Genomic DNA, 20013 nt, shown 5'->3' on the forward strand with positions numbered 1-20013 from the left:
CATCTTTAATACAGCTGCAGCTGAGGGAGGTCTTCACAATTTTTGTCCTATCAGAAATCTACACGTGATATACATTTTAAATTCAAAGCATTTCATTGGTTATATGTAAGCGGATAATATCAAAAAAGGATATTAAAACAAAATATATAAATAACAACAAGGGCTAGTAACAATTGAGGCTATTCTAACAATACATGAAGCATGTGACCTACTTAGCAAAGATCCTGTTCTTTGAGAATCTATCAAGTATATCTGCACCCTCATTAATCAATAGCTCTAACTGACAAAGTGAAGAATAATACATCACACAGCGGCACCCAAGCAACCGTTCTCAACAACAGTAACCACAACACATCACATATGTGCTTATATTTAAGTCTCAGATCTCAAGTGGTTTTACTTTCTGTGAAGAAGAGCCACCATCTTCTCAGTTCTTCTCTCTCTTTCTCTCCTTAGCTGGGCAGAATGAACTCTTGACCCCTGCTCTCCCCCAACAATAGCTTTAGCCTTACTTTTAATATTTGGAAACTGTGTGTAAGGAGTTAAAGGACTGTATGTTTGGTGGGAAGGCAGGGGTCAGGGTCAGTAAAAACACACAGAGCAGGATTCAGGGTTTTAACTTTAATCAAGAAAATCAGAATTACAGCATTACAGGAAATTCAATAGCGCCACTCTTTTCAGTAAATGCTTACTTCTCATCATTTAGGTGGATATGATGAGCTGAACTGGACTTATTTTGATGGGTACATTTACCTCTAAATATACTTGTTACTTACCTAGTAGTAGATAAGTCATGACACTACTGTTTTGGGTTACTTCAAATAACTCTAGTAAGGAAGTTAACATTTTGTAAATAGATGTATTTGTTACTGTCCACAAACTAGACAGGATTAACATTAGATAACTTTTTTTTACTGGGATCTTGCAGTTATGGTTAAAATAATTATGTATCAAGCTAAAACATTCAAAATGTTAAAGACATCTCACTATGTAAATGAATGAAAAGATGATAGACGTATTTGGCTTATTCACACACATCATTCTAATAGTTGATAACAGTAATGAGTCCAAACAGCAAAGGGATCACATTCAGTTTGACAGACCAGGCTGAGTTACAGAAGCTGCTTCCACAACATTTTGGTGCATGAAGGATTTTAGAACCCTTAATCGGAGCAGACGTGACCTTCAAGAAAGGAGCAATTTCACAGAGGTTTGCAGAGACACATCCAAAGGTATGAGGTGTTTTGCCCTCTGTATCTACCCCTGTTGATGACAAAATCATTGTTAGACCACATTTTTAAAAATATTTTTTTTAATTATTTAACCAGCAGGAAATGGCCACTTTGAAGGCAGCAATAATGTGTTTTGAGGCACAAAATGATCATGAGGGCTCACTTGTCGCATTAATGCAGTGGTCCTGCTCTCCCAGACACTGTACTGCCTTGTTACACACAGCAGAATATGGATAATCACAGCCGAAACACTGTAGATTGTTTTTTGTCAGATTAAGAGAGTCTGAAACAGAGAACAGGAGACATGGCAGAAACTGTACAAGACACAAAGTGACTTATTGTTCTTCACTGTGACCAACATTAGACTGATAGTACATGTGAATGTGATTTTGTGTCTTTAAAAAGGGAAACCTTTCTCTTTACTTACAAGGAATGACTTGACTGTTGCAGCGATCTGTGTTGCACACATGAACAGATGCAGACTCATTTTCAAAACCAACATTGAATGAAAATGTGTGCTTTCCTTCACTGAAAATGGAGGAATTCAAACACATCCTGACGGTGTTCTTTGCGACTTCCCCATTCCTATTTACTGTAAAGTGAAACACAGACCAAACACTGTAATGCAGAAATCCCATTTAAAACTGAATAAGTGAATGACATTAAGGAAAAATCTGATTTATTTTTATGCTTTTTACAAATACCTTGTACGGCAAAAGTTGCACACATCTCAGTAGGGTCACACTGACGTATGTACTTTGGCTTTATGTCAACCCCATCACCAACATAACACTCAAGAGCTTCAGCTGCAATTTATGAAATAAATCAGGGTGAGTTGAACAATCAACATGAATCCTGTTTGTCATATAAACACAGATACAGTATGCGAAGTTAATCTGATGAGAGACAACCCTAAATTACAACACACAATGACAGAATGATATTTAAACCAAAGTAAATCCAATAAATTCTTCTTAACAAATATACTAAATATCAGAAATCAGTCATTAAATTAAATGGCTGCAGCCTTTAGGTGTAAAGTTTTCTGTCATGGTGACGCCTGCATTATCTCTCTTTCTAAAAATGTTTAAAGAATGAAACGACACTATGTAAAATGATGTTAACTGGAACGTTTCTGGGGCCAATAAAGAAAAACTTATATTTGGGGAAAGATTGTGGTTGTTTCAATATTGAAAAAGTAAACATGTCCTGTTCTTCAAGTCTGTGTTGATGTTGTTATTATTTAACCAAGACCATCATCTGTCCCTTATCTTAACAAAGTGCTTTGAGTCCCTAAACATAACTATAACTATGTTACTATAAAAATATTAATCATGCTTTAGATGACATCAGTGAATATTGTAGGAAAAACACATTAAATATATTGACAGTGAACTCTTTGTAACTTGATAGCTCCATAAAAGATGTTTCTTCATTATGCTGATAAAAAACAAAATCTCTGCAGCATGAAGTTTCTCTCTACACATATCTGCTGTTGCAAATTAGTCTTTTTAGTGTTTTTATATTTGTTTGTAGATTTCTGTGGTTGCTAGATGGTATAAAAAGAAAAACATAAATGATGATAAACATGAGCAAACTACCTGACATGACAGGTACCTGCAGAAATGCTGTTTTAAGAGTGAGTGAGGTTACCTGTGCTGGAGAGTGTCCAGATGAGAGTGAGAGACAGGATCAGCTTCATCATGATGAGTAAATCTGCAGATTACAGGAAATATTTTATATAGTGAACCTGTGTTTACAAAGAGGATGTTGCAGGAAATGATTAAATATCAAAGGAACTGTATTCCTTCACTTTCAAACCAGCTAAATTAATGAACTTTCTTGCTGTAAACAGCTGCAATACACAGTTCAACAAGCCATCAACTCCTCGTCTTTTTTACCTGCAGTAATGTTTGGATGAATACGTATATACATTATTATTATTTACTATATAATTGTTATAACACGTCATATAATTATTATATGTAATTATATGTAATTATAGCACTATAATTTCATTAAAAATAAACAATATTTTGAACAATTGGAAAATGAAAAATTGTAAAATAAATGACACAGTAAAAAAAATCACAACAAAACGGCTGGTTAGATTTTATATTCCAGAGCTTTTAGTATGTCCAAACTGTTTCACAATTTTTAAGCTACTGTAAGTTAGCACAGTAAGTTGTATGATGATGAGAAAAAATTATTATGACAACAAAGTTCCATAAATAAATATTGGATCATAAAACATTGTCAACATTCAGAAGTGAAAGTCTGATACTGATAACAGCTACACCTCAGTACAGAAATGAGACGACAGATCAAGGCCTTCAAGGCATCAAAATGAACATCAGCATTGAACGTCATATCAATAATATTTCAGAATTATTTTAATAAAACTCACCCAGTTAAAATTCAACTCACCCAGTTGTCAACAGAAAAAGGAAAACTTATAAAAATGTGTTGACTTTGTTGTTAAATGTCTCCAAGATAATCATTACTCTAAACTGAAAATTGTCCCAGAAGAAAAGTCTGTTGTTCTTCTCTGGTCAGAATGAAACTAACACTTCTAAACCTGTTTCACTTATACCTCCACCAATGACGTCTCAACTTCTTCACTGTTTTTTCACAGCCCAAAGACACAGTTTCACTTCTCTACATGCTGACAGTTAATAGTTTCTAGTCACACACAACTTACTGAGCAAGAAGTGTTACTAAAAATGCAGGTCCGCCCCCCCCCCCCCACATGCATTTTTTGTGTGAGAGCTGGAGAATGCATGTAAAAACAAAATAAAGAGAGAAAAAATTGTACCAAGAAGAGGCATAATAAGTGATGTTTATATGAACAATTGTTACACAATGTTTAAAGTGGAAGCAGGAAGTCGTGTGAAATCAACCAGCTTCAACAAGCTACACAACCTTTCACTGATCTTTACTTTCCACTTCACTACTTCCTGAACTGTCATTGAGGTAAATCATCTGCAAAGCACTCGCTGCTGGGAATTTTGTTTCTTGTGAGCACATGGTAATAATGGAAGGTAATCGATACAGGTGAACATATTAACATTTTAAGCAGTTCAGATCTTCTTTCATCTGTATTTTTCTGTCTGGACTGTGGGATGATTTTTATGTAAAACTATAAAAGTGAGATATTGAAAAGAGCAAATTACACCCTTGACCTTATCAGTGTTGCCATAGAAGCTGATGTCTGTTAACTAACCAGTGATCTTACACACTGCTCCTAAGATCAGACATTGCATCAGTATGAAGTGATCAGTCAATAACTGCTTGTAATTAATAGCTATATACATTTATTCATATCACATTGCTATGGAAACAGCTTGGGGTCAAGTTTACTGGCCGTCAACTGCTGACAACATGTGCTTTGCTTGTATGTGTTTACCTGAAGATTCCCAGTGATTTAAGATGTCTGAGTAACCCGATCATCAGACTGAAATGCTGTTTTCGTTTGCACGTCACTATTAAAGTTAACAATGAGGTAAAACATGTGGGGATAAGTTTACAAATGACTGAGAACTGCATTCCAGATTGTAGGACTCCTATTAGAAAATGTAAATTGGCCGTATGAACTTCTCGAATATTTGGGCCGAAGCTGATGAACAAAAGATCCAAATCTTTTTATTATTAGATAGTTTCTATGCCTGCAATAAAATGTTATTTTCAATTCAAAATTTTATCTAAACCAGCATTGTGCTTTGAAAAATGGTCAGTACAAAGAGAAATAAAAACAGCTGAAACATCCCAAATTTTCCACAAGTCGTCCACATCTGTGTGTATGCAGATTATTTGTACAGATTTTTTCACAACATAAATATCTACATTTTTCTGCATTTTGACACAATGTTGGTACAACAAATGCTCCGTTGAAGTGCAGTTGTAACGGGTATAGAATGGACCCACTTGCAGCACAAATGACACCAGTATATATTTTACAGTCTTTATTCCACACAATGTCAAGACAATAGTAGCATGGTCAGAGAAACACAGTTCTGATGAGTATGGCTCAACCTGGAATCGAACCCTAATCTTCCACTCCCAAGGCAGACAAACCACAGCACTGGTAACAGTCCAACAGTTCTTAGGCAGGCTAGATCGGTGATGAAGAGGGAAAGACGCAACACTGCACAAGAGCAGTCTCTAGTCCAGAGCTCCGGGGGAAGCAGTAGTGTGCGGGGGGGGGGTACTCACTGCTGGAAAGCAGTAGGCAGGGCGTCGTGGACTGGGCTGCTTCAGCAGCAGGTAAACAGGCAGCAGAGCAGATGTAACCAGAGAAGATTCTCCATCATCTGTTGCTTCCCCCAAGGAAGGGTCCCCTAGAGACTGGTCTGGTGGAGGCAAAGCGCAGGCTCCCCAATGGGCAGGCATCTTAGCTGGCTGGTCAGGATGACGCCAATGAAAATCAGCGATGAGGTTGGAGTTGACGATGAAACAAGCAGGAACCCAGGATCTCTCCTCTGGGCCATACCCCTCCCAGTCCACCAAGTACTGAAGGCCTCTCCCCCGCCGGCGGGAGCGTATCAGGTGATGCACTGTGTAGACCAGACCCCCGTCAACAATGCGTGGAGGAGGTGGTGGCGGTGCTGCAGGGACCAAGGGACTGTCATGGACCGGCTTCACCTTGGAGACATGGAAGGTTGGATGGACGTGCATACAGTGTGGGAGCTTCAACCATACTGCAACGGCATTGATGACATTCTGTATTGTGAAGGGTCCAATGTGTTTGGGTGCCATCTTCCTGGATTCCACGTGGAGGGGCAGGTCTCAGGAGGAGAGCCACACTCACTGACCCGCTTGGCAAGTAGGTGCAGGGGTGTGGCGGCGTTAAGCGGCTGCAGTGTAGTGGTCCACAGGCCGAAGGAAAATGGAATGGGCCCAGAGCCAGGTTCTGCGGCAGCGGCGGATGAAAGTTTGGACAGATGGGCAGGAAACCTCCTTCTCCTGGATGGGGAACAACGGAGGTTGATAGCCATAGGCACATTGGAAAGGAGAGAGGCCGGTGGCAGAGCAGATGAGGGAGTTGTGGGCATATTCTACCCACAACAGCTGTGAGGACCAGGAGGAGGAGTTCTGGGAGGCCATGCACCGCAGGGCCATTTCCAACTCCTGGTTCATGCACTCCGTTTGCCCATTGGTCTGAGGGTGGAAGCTGGAGGACAGACTGGCGGTGGCACCCAGGAGACTGCAGAACTGAGTCCAAAAAACAGAGGCAAATTGAGGCCCACAGTCCGACACCACATCAACAGGGAGGCCATGAAGACGGAATATGTGGAGCAGGACCAACTGAGCAGTTCTCTTGGCTGAAGGGAGCTTGGGCAGAGGCACGAAGTGGGCCATTTTACTGAAGCGGTCCACAATGGTCAGGATGACAGACACATGGCCTTCAGAAGAGGGAAGGCCCGTCACAAAGTCCATGGAGATGTGGGGAACAGGAAGAGGCTGCAGAAGTCCCGCCGGGGCCTGGCGGGAGGTCTTATGTTGATTATAGACTGGGCACGCTTTGACAAAGTCCTGGGTGTCCTCTTTCAAACTGGGCCACCAGAAGTGCTGGAGAAGGGCGTGCTGTGTCCGTTGAGCACCAGGGTGGCAGGAGAGCTTGGAGGAGTGGGCCCACCGCAGCACCTCTGACCTCAAGGTGGAGGGACGAACAAGCAGTTTGGCGGGCAGGAGCTGGGACCAGGCTGTCCCTCAGCTGCTGCTTTCACCCTCTCCTCGATGTCCCAGGTCACCGCAGTGATAAGACAGGCTCTGGCCTCTTTCCAGATTCCTCCGCTTTTGGAATTGCCAGGACAGGGCATCGGGCTTGGCATTACGAGACCCAGGGTGGTAGGAGAGGGTAAAGTTGAACCGGGCAAAGAACAGGCACCAACGGGCTTGGCGGGAATTCAGTCTTTTAGCAGATTGGATGTACTCCAAGTTCTTGTGGTCAGTCCAGACAAGAAAAGGTTCTTTGGTACCCTCCAACCAATGACGCCACTCTTCGAGAGCCATCTTCACCGCCAGCAGCTCCCTGTTGCCAACATCAGAATTCCTCTCGGCAGGAGAAGAAGGCACATGGGTGGAGCTTCTGGTCGGTGGCAGAGCGCTGGGACAGGACAGCCCCTACCCCCACATCAGAGGCATCCACCTCCACAACAAACTGGCGATTAGGGTTGGGCATCTGAAGGATGGGTGCTGAGGTGAACCGTGTCCTGAGAGTTTGGAAGGCTTTGTCATTGGAGGGTGACCACTGAAAAGGCACCTTGGAGGAGGTCAGGGCGGTGAAAGGAGCTGCGACAGAGCTGTAATTGCGGTGGAAGTGGCGGTAGAAATTGGCAAAACCCAGGAAGCACTGAAGCTGTTTGCGGGTCTCAGGAACAGGCCAGGAGGTGACGGCGGAGACTTTAGCTGGGTCCATCTGTACACTGTCTTGTGCAACTATGTACCCCAGGAAGGACACTGAGGAGGCATGGAACTCACACTTTGACAAACAGGGAACTCTCAAGGAGGCGCTGGAGGACGGCTTGGACATGGTGAATGTGTTCCTCTCTGGATTGGGAGAAGATGAGAATGTCATCCAGGTAGACAAAGACGAACCGGTTGAGCATATCTCAAAGAACGTCATTTACCAGGGCCTGGAAGATGGCGGGGGCGTTGGTGAGGCCGAATGGCATGACAAGGTACTCGTAGTGCCCTGTCGGGGTGTTGAAGGCCGTCTTCCACTCATCTCCCTCTCTGATGCGGACAAGGTGGTAGGCATTGCGCAGGTTGAGCTTGGTGAAAATGGTGGCCCCCGGAGCAGCTCGAAGGCGGAGATGATGAGTGGCAGCAGGTACCTGTTCTTGATAGTAATGTCATTTAGCCCTCGGTAGTCGATGCAGGGTCTCAGGGTCTTGTCCTTCTTCTCCACGAAGAAAAAACCCACCCCAGCAGGAGAGGAAGAAGGACGGATGAGACCCACAGCCAGAGAGTCATTGATGTAAGTCTCCATGGCCTTTCTCTCAGGCTCAGACAGGGCGTACAGGCGCCCCTTGGGGGATGAAGTCCCAGGCAAGAGGTCAATAGCGCAGTCGTAGGGGTGGTGCGGAGGCAGAGATGTGGCTTTGGCTTTACTGAAGACCAGTAAGGAGCTGAGGTGAGGAGCTGATGCTGGGGAAGTGAAGTGGCGAGGCTTGCTGCAGGCACCTAAGATGACAGGAGGGGCTCCACTCCCAAATGGCCCCCATGACCCAGTCGATGTGAGAGTTGTGAAGACGGAACCAAGGATACCCCAGGATGAGAGGCAGATGGAGTGAGCTCAGGATGTGAAACTGGATTGTTTCGTGGTGGTTGCTAGAGAGCAGCAGATGGACAGGGGAGGTTTGGTGTGTGACGTTGCCCAAGATGTGTCCATCTAGGGCTCTAGCGGGAACCGGTTGTGGCAAGGGAACCCGCCCGAGCCCCAACTGATGGGCCAGCTCCTCGTCAATAATACAGGCATCAGCCCCAGAGTCAATGAAGGTTGCCATGGTGTGGGGACCGTCCGGAAGGAGGAGCTGGGCCTGGGGCAGAGCTCTTTGGGGATGGGGAGACACTAGGGAAGTTGGGCTCACCAGGATCTCCCCCATTACTGATGAGCCCTGGCTTTTGCTGGACATCTTGAGATGAAGTGCCCTGCTGCGTGACAGTAAAGGCAGAGGTTGGCCTTACGCCGATGCTCCTTCTTCTCTAGGGTGAGGGAGGTGCGTCCCAGCTGCATAGGCTCAGGGTCCCCTATCTGCAGAACTGAAGAGGAGGCAGAGTTGGCTGCAAAGGCACCCCCATGGGAGCGGGACAGCAGAGGGCGATGGGCTCCCCCATGACGCTTCTCTCGTCGCCGGGTCTGAATGCGGAGGTCAATGCAGGTGGCCAACTCAATCACCCCATCCAACGTGGTGGGCATGTCATGAGAAACCAGTTCATTTTTGATGTAGTTGGCTAACCCGTCGAGGAATGCGTTGCAGAGGGCCGACTTGTTCCACTTGCTTCGGCTGGCTCTGGTGCGAAAGTCTATGAAATAGTCTGCCACCGTTCTCTCGACCTGTTTCAGTCCAATCAGGCCTCCGATTGCCTCAGGACCACAGGTATTCAAGCCAAACACCTTGCGAAGCTCTGTTGCAAACGGGTCAAAGGAAGCACAGGCTGGTGACCATCTCTCCCACTCAGCTGTCCCCCATAACCGAGCTCTGCCCATCAGATGGTTGATGACGAATGCAACCTTCGCTCCCTCAGTGGCGAAGGTACGGGGCTGCAGAGCAAACAAGAGAGAGCAGTTGGCGAGGAAATGGCCACAGGTCTCTCGGTCACCCTCGTAGTGCTCCGGGATTCCCACCCAGGGCTCAGGGGCATCCATTGGTGGCAAAGGGGCTGGAGCAGGTGCAGGAGCTATAGCAGGAGGAGCAGGAGGAGAAGCAGCCCCAGAGGCTTGAGGGCAGCAGAGCAGATGTAACCAGAGAAGATGGCAGGGCAGGAATCGGAAGGTCTCAACCACAAGCAGACAAAGACCAGGGAACAGGCAGGCAGAACTCAGAGTCAGGGACAGAAGGCTGGTGGGTTTACCGGGGCAGAGACAAGGAGCCATGGTCAGAGACGAGCCGATCAGGAACCAGGAAGGCAGTCGAGGCAAGACGACTTAGCATAGTAGCATAGACAATCTGACAAAGAGGGAGTGGGCCGAGGCAGCTTATATACTGGCTTGATTGGAGATGATGAGCAGGTGGGAGCGCCAGGTGAAAGTGGTTGAACTAATGAGGGGTGTGGCAGAGCAGAGAGTTAGTCTTGCAAGTTAGCCAGAAACTCCTCTACTTCTCCACACATTTGGTTTTTGTTTCTTTCTCTAATTCTCTCCAGAGTTGTGATACTGTTCTCACGTTTTTCACGTTCTCAGATTGTTGTGGTATCTCTGCTGCCATCATGTGATATCCTATTGACTTGTAGCTCTCATTTCAAGTGAAGTGTAAATATTTGGCATAAAAGTTGTAATCAGATCATTTTCTAGCAGTTCCAGGTAAATTTGCTCAGTTTCAGCCTGGCCGTGATTTGACTTTGCGTGCATGTTTGCAAGAGATGTTTTTATTTTAATGAGGGCAAAGAGAGATCACTTCTTTATGAAGACTGATTGCTTTATCATGCTTTTCTGTAGGATTATCCTTGTGTAAAAAAAAATCATCCATTTGTAGCAGATTACAGCACAACACCTCAGATGATGTTCATCTGGATGTATTTCCAGAACTTGGATTTTTGGAGCTGGAAGTGATGAGAAGTGATCATATTTAGATGGGAAGGTGGAGCTGACCCTAATGCTAGCTGCTAGCTTGGTTGGCATGGTGGATTTAGAGTCTATGTTTAACTGTGATGATGCTAATGCCAATCCTAAATTTTGCGAGTGAAAAACAGGCTTAAAATTATTAACACAATATGTACTTACCAGAAAAACTGAAGAAGACTTGACACTAGCGATTGAGACCAATAGGACTAACCACACAATAGGACTTCTTTTTGGAGCCAGTGGAGTTGCCCCCTGCTGGTCATCAGAGAGAATGCAAGTTTAAGGGACTTCTGTATTGGCTTCACTTTTCAGACCCTGACTACAATGTAGTTGCAATGGCAGAGTGGCGCTGTCCATATTTCCGTTTTCCGATAACTCCAACAGAAGTGAAGCAACTGCAGAAGAAACTGACTGACAGCAGTGAGCTATCTTTCTTGTAGCTTAGCACTGCACATACTGTAGTCATGTGTGGCACTTTGTGTTCATCATTTCTTAATTCAGGGCTCCTTTGTCATGTTGTTTGTTTTGAACAAACAAACAGCATGCCAAGGGACAAGATAATTAGAGTTCTTATAATTAGAATTAAAATAAGTTCTCCTCAAATCAAACATCCCAAGATATGAGTGGAAAGTATTGTTCTTGCATCTGCATTTATAACCTTTTTTTGACTCAAACGTAGCTTAACCATGTCATGGGATGCTACTTCAGTACACTTTACCAGCAAATATTACTGGGACCAATACAGCAAATTGCAGATGAGCATTTAATATTCAGGAATTCACATTATAGACACTAATACTGACTATCCCTGTAACAAGTCGGCCACAATTTCACACATTGACCATACACGGTCCTGCCATATACTAGGTTTTGACCTAATGCTGTTTGAAGTTATCACTGCAAAACTCTTACAGAGACTTTCAAGAAAACATGGACCTTGCATTGGGTAATACTCATGGTTTTGGCACAGCTTAATTTGTGGGCAGGCCTCCTTCTCAATATTCTGCTTAAAGGTCAAATTCATATTCAAATAAATAAATATGAGTCAGCACTCAAATAATCCCAAAACAGCTCTTGACACATTTGTTTAAACACACTTTGTTAAAGCTATAATATGTAATTATTCCAAATTAAAATGTCTAGAAACTACTAGACCTATGTTATATATTTTGTTAAGTTATGTACTTACATTATCCCAAATGTTTCCAACAATTTTCAAACCCAGAGAAATCATTAATTTCAATCAAGGTAACGGTCTGGTTCATTTGGTCGCCTGTCAGTGGTGGCATACCCCCTCTAAGACTATACGTGCACTAGATACATGCGTCAGCATTGTGGTTGTCTGTCACAACAGCGTGTACCAAAGAGTATACACCTACAAGATAATACGTCGTGTGGCTATCATAAATTGACTTTTATTCAGCTGTAAGCCACATTTTTACAATAAATCTTTGACCTCAAACAACAAAGATCGTTTTTATGGTTGAAAACAATCTTAGTCATTTTTAACTAGATCTTTTAACCTGATGGAAGATTTTAGTCATCGGACATCTGGATCTTAAGTTATCAGAGAAACAAACTGAGCAAAGGTTAGCAGCATCTCAGCTAGCAGCCCATCCAGGACATATGGATATGAGGACAACTCCTCATATAGAAGTGGAGGAGGTCACCTTTAGCATACTTGTACAGAAACAAAGGCAAGTTCAAGTTAAATATTGTATATTTGTAATACTTAGTGAATGATTTGTAATGATTGTCCTTTAGCACCACAATCAGGACCTGATTTACACATGTAAGCAAGATATATAAAAATCCAATTCTTCATGAAATTTCCTACATAATTTTATTTCCCTCTTGAGGACACATCCTTTTATTTTGGAGTGTCCATACGCTTTACTCTTATGTCAGGCCAAAATGTCAGTATTGCATAACTTTATTGCCACTGAGCCTATTGCCACCGAATCTGCTGAGCACAGTGATGCTCCACACTTTCATAGTCCTAGTAATGGAAAAGTTCTAAGACTAATAAAATGTGCGGCTGATTTAGACTCTCCTGAATTGTCAGTTTTAGTAAACAATTGAGTCTAAAGTTTGTTTTTTTTAATCAAGATTTAAAATTGTTACTGTTTTCATATACACTACTGAAAAAGTGTGTTTTTTCATGTATGTGCAATGTGAAATAATTTTTTTCTGCTGTTGTCCTCTTCTGTCTCTTCTGCTCTCTTGTGTGCTGCTTTGTGTTTCTTCTCATGCTCCTCCTGACTTCTATTCTCACAGATTCCACTGATGCTGTATTAATGTTGATAATATTAGTTTTAGTCAGCCTATTCAACAAAGGACATTGTATGTAAGTAAGTAAGTAAGTAATAGTTCAGTCATTTAATATAGTGTGTGGGAAAAGTATAACAAGGCAGGTTATGCATCAATAATTTAAAAGAGACAATTCTTAATAATGAGCTGTTTTGCTTTTAATGCATGTATGATGTGAGATGGCCAGAATGAACTAGCTTGTACGGTCCCTCATACAGGGCTGGGAACCTGCACACCTGTAGTTGGGATGTGGTTTACAATTGCAGAACAGCAAGAGAAGATCAACCATTCTTGTTTCTCATGGAGTAGAATAGTTCCTGTTTTGTAGACTTTTGACTACACTACTTCTCTATTGTTCAGATGCATGGCTTTCAGGCATATATATATATATATATATATATATATATATATATATATATATATATATATATATATATATATATATATATATATATATATATATATATATATATATATATACACACACACACACATATATATATATACACACACACACACACACACACACACACACACACACACACACACATATATATATATATATATATATATATATATATATATATATATATATATATATATATATATATATATATATTCATTCTCACATGTATAAGCATATACCATAAAAATTTTCAGCTGTATAGTATAGTATGTGAATGATTTTGGTTTCAAATGTGTATGTGAGAGGAAAAGTACATGTATATGCATGGTCATTTTGAATAACGTCCCTAACGGCCCCTCATACCTGACTGCTGAGATCCTCCAGTTGGATGGAAAAGCTCTCAGCAACAACAAAAAGACCTGTATCATCCCCCGTCACTCGTAGCTGGTACAGTGATAGGCCACCATGGCCACACTAGAACAACAAGCTATTTATCACTGTGTTGGTAACAGGGCTACCAAGATCCACATCGAAAAAGACCTTCCGTTAGTGACCTTCTGACAGGTGCATGCAGGAATAAAAGTCAATAAGTTCATGGTCACAACAAATTGGAAATGTCAAATGAAAATATCAAATACAACAAATATCCCATTTTCTCATGTTCTATTTTCAAGATCAGAACAAAATCAAAAGTGTAAAACAGCTGTCATTTGTTTTCTGAATTTGGATTTGTAAACGAATAATGAAATAACAGTTCATTGTTCGTTTTCAGATTTTGGATTCTATATCAGATATGAAATGATCGAATGATATACGGATACTGTTAGAACAGAAAATATTTTGTTAGAGCAGAAAACCTCATAACTACCAACTGTTAGATTGTTGACAGAAAAAGGTATTCACCCAGGCTGTGGTATAAACATCAATAATTTAACACTAAAAGAAACTATTCTTAATAATGAGCTCTTTTGCTTTTGATGCTTGGTCCATTTTGCCGTAGACTTAAAATTGTGAATGCAGAACTTATATTTGTAATCAAGTGTTTTTACTTTTACTTTCATTCAAATAAAGGATTTAAGTACTTCTTCCACCGTGTCCAAGTGTATTGTAAGAAACTGACTACTGACTTTGTGCTACTTGATTTACCTTAAGTTGTTCTGTTGGGCATTGATTCAACATATTTGATTGGGGGTTGATAGGGTAGATATCTGGCAGACTCTGTCTAACACACCACCTTTGAATGTGTAACCCACGTGACCTCAAGCTCCAATGCTCATTCATTCACCTGCATTTGTGGTAGACTGAAGAATTTCACCAACAACTCTGTTCAGGTTGTCATTTGATAATGTTGCATTTGTCAGTGGCTGAATGCCTAGCTGCTGTCTGTGCCTGTAGAGAGTCCGACAGCTTACCCCTAAACATGTTGCAATGCTTTGCCAGTTCATTCCAAGTGATACTAAATGAGAGATTTGCTCTCCTGAAATGCTGTATCGAAGTCTGCCTTGATGTCACAAAATACATAAAATAAAATCCAAAATACATGCATGTGAGTGTCAAGTATATGCATATGTGAATGTGACAATATATGTATGTGAGTAAATTGATGTTAAATGTAAGATGTATATGTATGTGAGAATATGGTATGTCTTTATACATGTGAGAATGAAAATATATATATGTGTAAGTTAGAATGAATGTATGTTAGAATACATAATACATGTATGTGTGTGTGTGTGTATATATGTGTGTGTATATATATTTCAACACATACATATATTTTCATGCTAACTTACAAATATATATATTTTTACACTTACACACACACACACACACACACACACACACACACATATATATATATATATATATATATATATATATATATATATATATATATATACACACACACACACACACATATGGGCGTAGAAATATATGTATGTCAAAGGAGAATGTATGTATGTGAGATGGCCAGAATGAACTTTAGACTCTCATACAGGCTGGGAACCTGCAGACCTGTGGTTGGGATGTGGTTTACAATCGCAGAACAGCAAGAGAAGAAGATCAACCACTCTTGTTTCTCATAGTGTAGATTAGTTTCTGTTTTACAGACTTTTGACTACACTACTTCTCTATTGTTCAGATGCATGGCTTTCAAGCACGTAGCTACCATTGAGGACACCAAGTTCATGACTTCAGTATTTCTATAATCCCGCCAACGGCCCTTATTGTTTTCCGTTGTGTTCTAAAGCTGCAAATGCACTGACACAGTGATCAAAACTTCAAAATGATCAACATGCATTCACTTAACTTTGAAAGATTTCTGGTTCTCTTCACATATAGTTCTTTTTATCTGTCACTCAGCTGTCACATTACAACCACAGTTTGCATGTTTCTGTGTCAGCTCATTCAGTCTGTGAGACTGTAACTTTCCATATTTGTATATGTATTTATATATATGTATACGTATATGGGAGTAGAAATATATATATATATATATATATATATATATAATGTCAAAGGAAAATGTTTGTATGTGAGATGGCCAGAATGAACTTTAGACCCTCATACAGGCTGGGGATCTGCACGCCTGTGGATGGGATGTGATTTACAATCGCAGAACAGCAAGAGAAGAAGGTCAACCACTCTCGTTTCTCATGGAGTAAAATAGTTTCTGTTTTATAGACTTTTGACTACACTGCTTCTGTATTTTTTAGTTGCATGGCTTTCAGGAATGTAGCTACCATTAAGGACATCAAGTTTATGACCTCAGTAGACAGTCATAGAAATCATGTTTGTGTGTCTGAACAGTATGTTCCTGTGTGAAAGAGAAACAAAAGAACATCTCTTCATGCTGCAGCATATCCTGTGATAAAATAGTCAATAACTTCATGGTCACAACAAATTGGTAATGACAAAATATCAGTGTATCATTCAATCATTTCATATCCGATTTAGAATCCAAAATGAGAAAAAAAACTCAAAATGGCTCTTTTTCGTTGTTTTGATTTGGTTCTGAAGTTAAAACATACAAAACCCTTACTGGGCTAGGACCAAGCTACATTTCTAACTCCCTTGTTAACTATTTGCCTTCAAGAACACTGTGATCATCTGCTGCTGGTTTATTGGAGATTCCAGCAACAGCTGAAAGAAAATCGGGGTTTCAGCCTTTGTCAATTACACCCCAAAACTATGGAACAACACTACCGATAGATATCAGGGAAGCCAGCTTGCTAAATATTTTTAAAAGAAAGTTAAAAACTTATCTCTTTACTTTAGCCTTTAACTAGCTATGACTTTCCTGAGAAGCACTTAGTGCATGTCATTTCTTTTTTGTAAAGCTCTTTGAGCTGCATTTCCTGTATGAAAGGTAGTGTTACTTTCATTCTGACTAGAGAGGAAGAACAGACATTTCCTCTGGGACAATTTTCAGTTTAGAGGTGTGAATATCTTGGAGTCATTTAACAACAAATTCAACTCATTTTTATAAATGTTCTTTTTTCTGTTGACGAACTGGGTGTGTTGAATTTTGTCTGGTTGAATTTTATTAAGATAATTCAGAAATTTTATTGATATGCTGCTCAATGCTGATGTTCATTTTGATGCCTTGAAGGCCTCAATGTTTCATTATAATCATTTATGATAGTTATTTAATAACGTTATTTTTGCATTAGATTCTATTCAACTTAACTTCTGATCTGTATCATGTTGTTTCATTTCTGTACTGAGGTGTAGCTGTTATCAGTATCAGACTTTCACTTCTGAATGTTGACAACATTTTATGATCCAATATTTTTTTTACATGTTTTATGGACCTGAACTTTTTAAAAATATTTTGTCATAATAATTTTACTGTGCTAACTTACAGTAACAGCAACTCACAGCAATTTGGACATATTTTACCACTGAATAGCTCTAGATTACAAAATGTAACCTGCTGTTTTGTTGTTGTTGATTTTTTTTGTACAGTGTCATTTATTTCACCATTTCTCATTTTCCAATTTTTCAAAATATGTTTTTTTTAAAAGAAATTACAGTAATATAATTAACAATTATATTACAAATGATGACATTACTGCAGGTGAAAAAGACGAGGAGTTGATGACTTGTTGAACTGTGTAGCTGATTAAAGCAAGAAAGTTCAATAATTTTGCTGCTTTGAAAGTGAAGGAATACAGTTCCTTTGGTATTAAAGTGTGTCCAATAGCTTCCTCTTTTTCACTCTTGATCCTGACCTCATCTTTGACAATCATATCAGCAACGTTACTAAAACATCACAAGAGTCAGACCCTACCTCTCCCTAGAGGATGCTGAAAAACTAACTCATGCCTTTGTACTCTCACGGTTAGATTATTGCAAAGCACTCTATACCGGTGTTCCAAAAAAAAAAAACTATTGATCAGCTGCAACTCATCCAAAACTCAGCAGCAAGAATTCTAACAAACACCAGTAAAAAAGGTCACATTACTCCTGTGTTAGCATCTTTGCACTGGCTCCCAGCAACATCGAGGATAGATTTTAAAATTATTTTACTTGTTTTTAAAGCTCTGAATGGGCTAGCACCTTCCTACCAAATTGTCTGTCGGAGTATGTTCCAAATCGCTCCCTCAGATCGCACAGTGCCTGTCTGCAGAGAATGCCACTGACTAACAGCAAGAGGTATGGCGATGCTGCCTTCAGTTGTTATGCACCAAGGATTTGGAACATGCTCCCTCCTCATATTAGACAAGCAGTTTTAAGACAGTTTTAAGAAGCAGCTCAAAACCTACTTCTATGACCTTGCCTTTAATTGATTATGTTTTACCTCTATGATTTTATCCCTTCTCCAGGATTTTATTGTCTTTTACTATGTCTTAATTGATGTATGCAAGTATGCATATATATGTATGTGTGTATATATATATATATATATATATATATACACAGTACAGACCAAAAGTTTGGACACACCTTCTCATTCAAAGAGTTTTCTTTATTTTCATGACTATGAAAATTGTAGATTCACACTGAAGGCATCAAAACTATGAATTAACACATGTGGAATTATATACTTAACAAAAAAGTGTGAAACAACTGAAAATATGTCTTATATTCTAGTTTCTTCAAAGTAGCCACCTTTTGCTTTGATTACTGCTTCGCACACTCTTGGCATTCTCTTGATGAGCTTCAAGAGGTAGTCACCTGAAATGGTCTTCCAACAGTCTTGAAGGAGTTCCCAGAGATGCTTAGCACTTGTTGGCCCTTTTGCCTTCACTCTGCGGTCCAGCTCACCCCAAACCATCTCGATTGGGTTCAGGTCCGGTGACTGTGGAGGCCAGGTCATCTGGCGCAGCACCCCATCACTCTCCTTCTTGGTCAAATAGCCCTTACACAGCCTGGAGGTGTGTTTGGGGTCATTGTCCTGTTGAAAAATAAATGATGGTCCAACTAAACGCAAACTGGATGGAATAGCATGCCGCTGCAAGATGCTGTGGTAGCCATGCTGGTTCAGTATGCCTTCAATTTGGAATAAATCCCCAACAGTGTCACCAGCAAAGCACCCCCACACCATCACACCTCCTCCTCCATGCTTCACGGTGGGAACCAGGCATGTAGAGTCCATCCGTTCACCTTTTCTGCGTTGCACAAAGACACGGTGGTTGGAACCAAAGATCTCAAATTTGGACTCATCAGACCAAAGCACAGATTTCCACTGGTTTAATGTCCATTCCTTGTGTTCTTTAGCCCAAACAAGTCTCTTCTGCTTGTTGCCTGTCCTTAGCAGTGGTTTCCTAGCAGCTATTACTACCATGAAGGCCTGATTCACACAGTCTCCTCTTAACAGTTGTTCTAGAGATGTGTCTGCTGCTAGAACTCTGTGTGGCATTGACCTGGTCTCTAATCTGAGCTGCTGTTAACCTGCGATGTCTGAGGCTGGTGACTCGGATGAACTTATCCTCCGCAGCAGAGGTGACTCTTGGTCTTCCTTTCCTGGGGCGGTCCTCATGTGAGCCAGTTTCTTTGTAGCGCTTGATGGTTTTTGCGACTGCACTTGGAGACACTTTCAAAGTTTTCCCAATTTTTCGGACTGACTGACCTTCAGTTCTTAAAGTAATGATGGCCACTCGTTTTTCTTTACTTAGCTGCTTTTTTCTTGCCATAATACAAATTCTAACAGTCTATTCAGTAGGACTATCAGCTGTGTATCCACCTGACTTCTGCACAACACAACTGATGGTCCCAACCCCATTTATAAGGCAAGAAATCCCACTTATTAAACCTGACAGGGCACACCTGTGAAGTGAAAACCATTTCAGGTGACTACCTCTTGAAGCTCATCAAGAGAATGCAGAGTGTGTGCAAAGCAGTAATCAGAGCAAAAGGTGGCTACTTTGAAGAAACTAGAATATAAGGCGTATTTTCAGTTGTTTTACACTTTTTTGTTAAGTACATATTTCCACATGTGTTAATTCATAGTTTTGATGCCTTCAGTGTGAATCTACAATGTCAATAGTCATGAAAAGAAAGGAAACTCATTGAATGAGAAGGTGTGTCCAAACTTTTGGTCTGTACTGTATATATATATATATATATATATATATATATATATATATATATATATATATATATATATATATATATATATATATGTGTGTGTGTGTGTGTGATTTTTCTTTTCTAAAGCACTTTGAGCTAAATTTTATGTCATGCAAGGTGCTCTATAAATGAAGCTTATTATTATTATTATTATTAACACAGGTTCACTATATAAAGTATTTCCACTGTAATCCGCACATTTA

The 20013-nt window shown here is 40.6% G+C and overlaps 1 protein-coding gene across 4 annotated transcripts; it reads right to left on the reverse strand.

The window, feature by feature from the left end:
- Positions 1–614: 614 nt before the first annotated feature.
- LOC121900818 (phospholipase A2 inhibitor and Ly6/PLAUR domain-containing protein-like) lies at positions 615–10738 on the reverse strand. Of its 4 annotated transcripts, none has more exons than XM_042417366.1 (6): positions 10678–10738; positions 2886–2948; positions 1937–2038; positions 1660–1824; positions 1396–1515; positions 615–1263 (listed from the first exon to the last, which is right to left on the reverse strand). In XM_042417366.1, the coding sequence occupies exons 2-6, from the start codon at positions 2935–2937 to the stop codon at positions 1043–1045; spliced, it is 660 nt and encodes a 219-aa protein (XP_042273300.1). In that variant the 5' UTR covers positions 2938–2948; positions 10678–10738; the 3' UTR covers positions 615–1042. The 4 variants fall into 4 exon arrangements, with proteins under 4 accessions (XP_042273300.1, XP_042273301.1, XP_042273299.1 ...); XM_042417367.1 differs by lacking the exon at positions 10678–10738 and adding an exon at positions 3660–3812; XM_042417365.1 differs by lacking the exon at positions 10678–10738 and adding an exon at positions 3640–3812.
- Between the last annotated feature and the right edge of the window lie 9275 nt (positions 10739–20013).

Source organism: Thunnus maccoyii, chromosome 7, assembly GCF_910596095.1.
Source record: "Thunnus maccoyii chromosome 7, fThuMac1.1, whole genome shotgun sequence".
NCBI classification, from domain to species: domain Eukaryota; kingdom Metazoa; phylum Chordata; class Actinopteri; order Scombriformes; family Scombridae; genus Thunnus; species Thunnus maccoyii.

What these genes read in the sequence shown, in the direction of transcription:
- LOC121900818 (XM_042417366.1), bottom strand. Translation starts at nt 2,937, where the DNA reads ATGATGAAGCTGATCCTGTCTCTCACTCTCATCTGGACACTCTCCAGC. An exon ending in CTGGACACTCTCCAGCACAG is followed by an intron (nt 2,039 to 2,885) that starts GTAACCTCACTC and finishes CATAAATTGCAG; the next exon opens with CTGAAGCTCTTGAGTGTTAT. An exon ending in TGCAACTTTTGCCGTACAAG is followed by an intron (nt 1,825 to 1,936) that starts GTATTTGTAAAA and finishes TTCACTTTACAG; the next exon opens with TAAATAGGAATGGGGAAGTC.